At 32.4% G+C, this 8,763-nt stretch overlaps 1 protein-coding gene across 1 annotated transcript; it reads right to left on the bottom strand.

The window, feature by feature from the left end:
• Nucleotides 1-7,054: 7,054 nt before the first annotated feature.
• On the bottom strand, nucleotides 7,055-7,928 carry LOC100574352. Its single transcript, XM_003240227.4, has 2 exons — nucleotides 7,606-7,928; nucleotides 7,055-7,520 (listed from the first exon to the last, which is right to left on the bottom strand). Exons 1-2 carry the CDS (start codon nucleotides 7,908-7,910, stop codon nucleotides 7,190-7,192), a joined length of 636 nt encoding a protein of 211 aa, XP_003240275.2. The 5' UTR covers nucleotides 7,911-7,928; the 3' UTR covers nucleotides 7,055-7,189.
• Nucleotides 7,929-8,763: the final 835 nt, after the last annotated feature.

Genomic DNA, 8,763 nt, shown 5'->3' with positions numbered 1-8,763 from the left:
CATCAGTAAGCGATTTTGGAAAATAACTGTATATTTTCCAATAGTTAATACTGTGATTGCAAATCTTAAGTACAAATTTTCTGAGCAAAATTTATCAATGACTTGTTCAGTTGATAACGTTATGATTTTAAACTATGATGGAAATGTAGAGTTCATCAATCATTATGAAATTAATATAAATTCAAATGCAAATTTTAATCATTAGTAAACAATAATTTATAATTGTATAGGTTAGGCTCTACATATAATGGGTATGCTATACCACCATTTTGCGACCCATTTATCAATGATAAAATGATAAAATAAAGGGGGAGAAATTCATATTCACATAACATTATTAATCGCAAAATGGCGGCGTAGCATACCTGTATATTGCCCTAATATCGGGTATTTTAAGTGTAAAGCTTGATGTATTAAAAACTGAAATTATGGTTGTTAATAATAGCCCAGCACCAAACATTACACTAAAAGATATGAATGAAAAAATAAAAAAATTCCTTCCCAAATTTATATAAACTTATGCAAATTGCAATCACAATTCCGGTAAGCTCTGCTACTTGTGAGCAAAGTTTTTCGAGAATGCGTTGAACAAAAAATTGGCTAAGATCAAACGTGCTTTAGCAAAGGTTTACCTATTTATCTTTGTCGAATATTGAAAAACATTTATTCAATCAGCTAAACACCGAAATTATTTTGAATAAATATTGAAACCCAGAAAAATTTTTCTGATTTAAAATGTATAAATTATTATTTATTTAACAAGATTATGAAATTAAAATGTTCCAATATGTTTCTGATATTGTAGTAAAAAATGAATATTATAAATTTTGTTTATTTTTGTGAAGTGTCTTAAAATGTAATTTAAAGTTTTAATGTATCGATTAATGTAGGTCTATGTGTAGGGGGGTGTGGGGCACAGAGCCCCCACGGCTCTGTGATGCTTTCACAGATTTAGCACCCCACGTTGTAGAGGTCTAGTTGCGCTTATGGTTATAAAAGTGGTTTTTGAGAAGTACGAAGTGTAACGAGACGGAATGTTACCTATATAATTGTCTGTACATACTGTGTATAAGCGTAGTCACTAGCGCGCGCAGTGTACTGCCAATACGTTCGGAATTACAACGGAACGCGAACTATCAAGTGTGGTGTGTCCAACAACAAGCATCGGGCACACGTACCACTCAGTCAGTTAGGAACAGCGTGATACCATCGATAATTACCGTTTCTTAATTAATTAAAACTACAAAACAATAGCAGCAGCATGAAGTGCGTCTTTCTTACCATCAACCATCATCAACACGAACAGATCCAACAGCAGAATACCACCTAATACCACATTAAGGCACCCACACTCGGCAAATCATGATTGTCATTTGTCACGGACGTCGAACCAGTGTATATATAGCCCCATCAGCCGCCACAACTGACACACAGTCGTAGCTACTTGCCGTATCTGGAGCCTATTTACTATTTAGGTTCATACAGTGCGACCAAGTCCGCCGTCCCTCCACCATTTCTTCTCCTCTGTGACTGGGACCTCTTCTTTAGGTTCATACAGTGCAGACGAGAAATTCGTTTAACGCCGAGCCGCCGCTGCCGCCGTCTACTCTCGTCTGTGACTGGGACCTATTTAGGTTCATACAGCGCAGACGAGAAATTCGTTTAACGCCGCCGTCGCCCGAACAGTGCTGCCGTATACTCTTCGTCATGTCTGGGACCTACTTAGGTTCATACAGCGCGAACGACTGTCGTGTCCGTTTCGTAATAAACCGTACGCATTATTATAATATTCCCGTCTAACCGTTTATTTACGGTTTGTCGTTGAAGTATCGTCGCCGTACCTACTCGCACATACACGCACCGCGTAAACCACTTTATACACTCATCGTGAACACATATTACTGCCGTCCGATCTGTGCCGCTGTTTATATTATTTACTAAATTACGAAAATCGTCCGTGCCGTGCTGCCATTGTCCATTGGAGTCGTGCGTCTGCAGCACCCCACAACGTATCAAGGACCAACATCTACGGTCAACTACCAATATCAGGTTGGATACAACAGCAGAGCTGTGAGTCTAACAAAATACTTAATTTTATATAAATCATTCCTCGTTATATGTATTTTTAAATGTACATTGTGCGGTTAAATTAAAGTAAAAAGAAAATATTGTGCAAATAACTAATATAGAACACTTCCATCATCTTCTTCAGTATTCAATCCTGAGATTGGTTTGTAGCAATTCTCCACTCTTACCTGTTACTTGCCTTCCTCTTTGTCTCTTTATAAGAAGTACACCCTTGGTCCTCTATTATTTGTTGCATATATTCCATGTAGCCTTCTATGATTAATCCTAGCAACCCACCATGTCTCAATACATGTCCAATCCATTCATTTCTCCTTTTCTTGATACTACTCCATAAAGTTCTTCACGGACATTCTTTCTAATACTTCCTCGTTTGATACCATGTGCGTCCAACTTATTTTAAGCATTCTTCTGAAACACCACATCTCGAAAGCTTCTATTCTTCTCCGCTCTGCTTTGGCAATCGTCCACGTTTCGCTGCCAAACAGCATTATAATCTATACGTATGTCATCAGAAGATTTATTCTGGTGCGTACGCCAATACTTTTTGAAGTAAAAAGTCCTCTTTTTTTGTTAAATGCTTTCTTAGCTTGGCATATTCGCTTAACTATTTCTTTTTTACTTCTACCATCTTTCCTTACTATGCTTCCCAAGTATGCGAACTCTTCTACTTGCTTAATTTCTTGGTTATTTTGCAGATGTATTCTTGTCGTAATATTATTGTTCCTGCTGCATACGAGAACTTTGGTCTTTTGCGTATTTATTTTCATGCTCAGTTCATTGAGCAGAGTTTCTTCCATATATCTCAGCATCCTTTGTAAATCTTCTTCATTTTCCGCTATGACTGCTATACCATCTGAAAATCGCAGCATATCGATTTTCCTGTCATTTATCTCTATACCCAATTGTATTTTCTCTCTTATTATGTCAATTGTCTCTTGGATGTATGCATAGAATATGCTAGGTGAGAGATTCAACCCTGCCTTACTCCTTTTCTTATGCGTGCTTCTTCCTCAGTTTCACCAAATCGTATAACAGCTGTTTAAAGAGTAGTCTCCGTTCAGTGTATTCTATACCCGCTCTTTTGAGTATCTTGAACATTATTGCCCAGTTGACATTGTCGAACGCTTTTTCTATATCAACAAAAGCTATGTATGTAGGCTTATCTTTTCTAATTCTTTTCTCGATAATTATTCTTAAAGCTAATATTGCTTCTCTTGTACCCAAGTTTTTTCTGAACCCAAACTGGTCTTCTGATATTATGGCATCGATCTTATATTCCATTCTTCTTGACATGAGTATTTTTGACACGTGTGTCAGCAAGCTAATTGTACGGTACTGATCACATTTGTTCGCGGTTGCTTTTTTCGGAATAGGAATAATCTTACACTTGGTAAAGTCTAGATGAAATTCTCCTGAGTTAAATATTTCCTTTATGAGTTTAAAAAGCTCATTACGCATGCTTTCGCCAGATTCTTTCCAAAGTTCTGCTTGGATTTCGTCAATTCTTGCTGGCTTCTTCGTTTTTAGATCTCTAAGTGCTTTATCAAATTCTTCTCTCAATACACTATAATTTGAGCTATTGTCCATTACTTCTTCATGCTCTATTTCTTGTCCTGGGAGTTCTGGCCCCTCATATAGCTGTTCAAGATTCTTCTTCCATACGTCCCCTCTCTGTATGTCTTCGTAAATAATTACTCCGTTATTATCCTCTATTGCCCCCCTATTTGGTTTATAATCGTTAAAGAAATTTTTAACTGAATTTATACGCTGCATCTCTGCTACCATTCCTCATTTGTACCTCTACTTCTTTGCATTCCATGCCGATTTCGTTTTGATTTTGACTAATATTATTCTTTCGTTGTACTGTACAAATCCTTTAACTTTTTTCCCAATAGCCTTACTCATTATTATGCCTACCCCTCTGATTCCTGGGTTATTCTCCGCTGTTCCTGTATGTATCAATCTATATACATCAAAAAGAATGTTTGATGAAATAATTTCAAATCTAAATCATATTTTCTAGTCATTGATAAAATAATAATATCAATAACAACACGATTTGAAAAATCAAATGATATTCTTAAAGACATGACTTTTTTAACACATGATAGACTAATGAGTGCCAATCAAGGAGAACTATGTCCTGACGATATGTTTGATTCTTTGAAAATATAGATTCCTCAGATTGATCAAGATGCACTACGTATTGAATATACTGTATTTTCTAAAAAGTTCTTTAGAATATTAATCTAAAATTAACCCAGAAAAAGTTCACCATTACACTGAAATTAATTTTTCCGATGATAATGAACATGAAAATGAATCTGATGAAAAACATGCAAATGAATCTCAAGACGCCAACATAAAATGTTCTTAGAAAATGACATCACTCTAATTGCTTCAACTACTTAATTCATTTGACTTAATTACAGCTTTCCCGAATTTATACCTTGTTTATAAACATTTGTGTACCTACCATTCCAACAACTTCTGTTTCTTGTGATCGGTCATTTTCAATACTCAAACTCGTTAAAACTATACTCTTGTCAAAAATGGCACAAAGTAGATTGGAAAGTCTTATTTTGATATCATGTGAAAATGATTTTACCAATTCTATTAACATGATGAAGCGATAGATAAGTTAGAGTTATCAATTTATGAAATGAAGAAGTCATTACTTGTTAAATAATTAAATATTAATTGTTAAACATTTTATGTATGCATAAATATAATATATATTAAATTTTAAACGTTAATGTTATAAAATATATTTTAATACTATACATGACGTATACATTTTTTTTTCTATATAACATAATATCACCCTTGGCTTTTAACTGTAAATATTAATTTTAGGTGGGTAGGTATTCTGTATTTGGCCCTTGGTCAAAAAGCAGTTCGCACGCCACTGTATATATAGAACACATATATCATATTATCATATATATAATGTACAATTATATATATGATGTAGTTTTAGTTTAATATTGCGTCGTGTTTAATATAACATGATAATTTGGGTATTCGTATAGATGAGATTTTATCTTATGTGTACGTCCTATTTGGAATGCGGTCCCAAGGTCATCGATCCTTCTTTATAATAATACCAACAGAACGGTATCTATATTAATATTTAATATATTATTATTAATTAATATTAGTATTATCTATTACGTAGAGAGCTGTTCTGCTACATATTTAAAATGTATAAAACACTTTAAACTATTTTCAAAAAATTAAACTATTCCAAATGTGTAATTGAATCTGGTTATGTGATTTTTACAAAATGCGAATCAGTTTAAACGATACTTTTATGTACCATTCTAGCATCCGATCTATTAAGTAATTCAATCAAATGACTTTGTTGGTATATTACATTATCAGAAGTTCTACCCCCGTAAGGCTTTACTTACAAACTTGATAAGACCTGCCGGGGAAACACCTATTAAAAACATAAGTGTGAATTCTGACTTATAATAATAATAAAGTTTGATTTACAAGACAATCATTTTGGCTTTTGAGCTAGTATTTCAGTGCAATCTAAGACCACCCTTACATTACAAAAGTTTTTGAAACCAAATGGAATATTGGACGTTATTTTATCTTTTGAGGGCCAGTAAATCAAATTTTCAATTATTGAACCTAGTAGCGGTAAAATAGCTAAATATATTCGTCTGCAAGTTGATACACTGATATTTTGAAAAATCTGATAAATAGCAAAAGAAAGATATTGTTTTCAAAATCTTTCCAATATGTGTTAAATATAATTTATTTGTCTTCAGTTATTGTGTTACACTCATTTACACATTTTTGTTCTAAACAAGGATTTTATTTTATTTGTTATTTTTTTCTATAGTTTGAAAACTGTCGGAAATATTACAACAAAACAAAAAACAACAATGAGTAAGCAGCAAGCTGTAATCATTAATCAGTACTTCACCATGAATAAATAATTATATTCATTACAAAGTTAAAAATTATTTTGCCATAATGGCATAATCATTGGTCATTACCATAAACCATAATAAAATTCTGTGCTAAAACCACGGTGATCGGCTGTGATAACGTACAAAATATTTTAAAACCCTGTGATAAGATAGACATTTTACAGAGTTACCAACTACATTTTTAATATTTCGTACGTTCTAGTTATTCGTATACGATTCAAGTGTTTTTGATGCGTCAATACCAGCCTCAACCTCACATGATCCTACTACAATCTCCACAGGTTTTAATTTATCTCAGCTAAATTTATGTTATTTGGTCTTAAATGCCACTGACGTTCTTAATGAATTAGATATGATTACCCTCAAGTCAAACCCGGGTCCTGATATGATACCGAGTATTTTTTTTATAAATTGTAAATTTGTATTAACACTTCCTTTGTTACATTTATTCAATCTATCTTTATTAACTGGTTTGTTTCCAACAATCTGGTAATTAAGTTATATTATGCCTATTTCAAAGAGCTGTGATGTAACTAGTATATCGAATTATCGCCCAATCTGTCTACTTTCTATTATACCTAAAATGTTTGAATCAATTATATCTAAAAAAACAACACCGTTGCTTTCTTCGCTAGTATCTATTGACCAGCATGGTTTCATTAGTGGTAAAACAACTGCTACAAACCATTTAGTGTTCCAGAAATGTATTTTACATGCCTTCGCATCTGGCTCTCAAGTGAAATTAAATATTGAATTTGAATAGTTAATATTTCCCAACCAATAATTGGAATAACTGGATTTTGAAAACAAATATTTATACATAATGATACAAGCAAACTATGAGTTTATTTTATTTTAATTCATTACGATATAAAACATTTTTCTTCTCAATAATAAAGGACTAATAACTACCTACTTTTAAATAAAATAAAGAATTTGTGTAAACTAAGTTATTAAATTAAAAATAATAACGAATTACTGAATATAATTTTAAATACAAATTCAAACAAATACTGCAGATACAAACAATTACTGTGACTAAAAAGAGAATTTACTTAATTAAAAAATAATAAAAACAGTAGTGTCCGGTTACACAAAACATTTAATGAATCAATAGTGAGCTAAAGGTCCCTTAAACACGATTTAGTGGCCTACTATTGGTCCATTAAATTTATAAATTGTTTATGCAACCCAGCATTAGATGATAAATGACCCCCTTGAGGTACATCGAAATGAATCTTAAACTTATCAGATATATTGGGATCTAATTCAATACCTTCAATTAAAGTTTCATATACAATTTCCTCAATATTATTTGGTAATACATCTGGCAAAGTTTCTGAATATGGAGAAATATACTTTTCGACATGACAAAATTTTTTTACTGGGATTGTTTGGTACATCTCAGTTCCAATACTTTTAACCTTTCCCCACTGTTGGCATAATTCAGTACAACTCAATTCCTCCAAACTGTCAATTGAAGTTCTGTAAATATTATAAAGTACTTAATTACTATTAAGTATATCAAAGTTTAAATTCTTTTAAAAAAAAAAGAATACATTTTACTTACTTCTGTAACTTAAGAATAACGCCAACAACATGCTTACACTTCCCCGTGCCTGCTTTACATGAGCAGGAACCTGACACATTCACATTACCTTCATGAATAGTTTTTGTTACTAAAACTTCATGAGGATGACCATTAATGTTGGAGGTTTGCAAACACAAAGCCATAATAACGAGTTTATTTTTTGTTTGCTCTTTTAAACCAAACTCTATTATGTGGTTATATTTTAATATCTCTGAGCCCTCAACAAACGGGCGTTTACCATCACCTACATAGTCCATAATATCAATAATTTCAATTACAGACATAATTTAATAATTCAAAATAACAACTAAATTACAGAATAATTTTAATATTATGTTATAAGCCGTATAACTGACTTGGAGAGTGTTGACTACAACTGGTGACCATTAGTCATTACGAGTATTACCTACATTTCATTATCAGTTGTGATAAGAGAAGAGCGCTCTCTATATTTGCTTGGAATCGCCAATAATTTTAATCGTTCATTAACAGGGAGCTCACAGATAATCGACTACCGTAGATTATGTTCTTGATCAGTGATTACATTGCCATGGAGACGATCAATATTATACTATCCATATTATAGTAAGTAAGGGCTGTTTTTGGTGTCTTCCCAGCAATTATTCGATTTTTTTTTGCTGTAAAAACCATCCTTAGACTTCAACGAACATTAAAAAAAAAAATTGGCCCAATTGGTCCAGGCGTTGTTGAGTTATGCGCTTACCTACACATTCTGCGATTCATTTTTATATTATAGATTTGCTTTATTTTATGCTTGTGCTGTAGACTAAAAATATGGCTACGTTCAAAAATGGGCCAGGATCGCTTATGCGGGCTTTCACTATTGCACATTTATCAAGAAATAAATATACCCAGTGGATGAAATTATTGAACGATTTTCTCGTATGAAAAACAGAAAAATAGACTTTGTATTATAAATTATTTAGAATAGTAGGTATATAAATAATAACCCTTCACTACATGACAACTTGGATTTTTGTAAACAAATTCTAGTTTATGTGAAATTTTACCAGGATATAATCGCTATATTTGAAAATACCTATATAAAAATTAATAATTATTTTAGATCTTTAAAATATAAATTTACCTCCTAGCTTCATAGTCATAAATCAAATT

This window comes from Acyrthosiphon pisum, chromosome X (genome assembly GCF_005508785.2).
Source record: "Acyrthosiphon pisum isolate AL4f chromosome X, pea_aphid_22Mar2018_4r6ur, whole genome shotgun sequence".
NCBI lineage: Eukaryota > Metazoa > Arthropoda > Insecta > Hemiptera > Aphididae > Acyrthosiphon > Acyrthosiphon pisum.
This window is presented reverse-complemented; position numbering and strand designations above follow the sequence as displayed.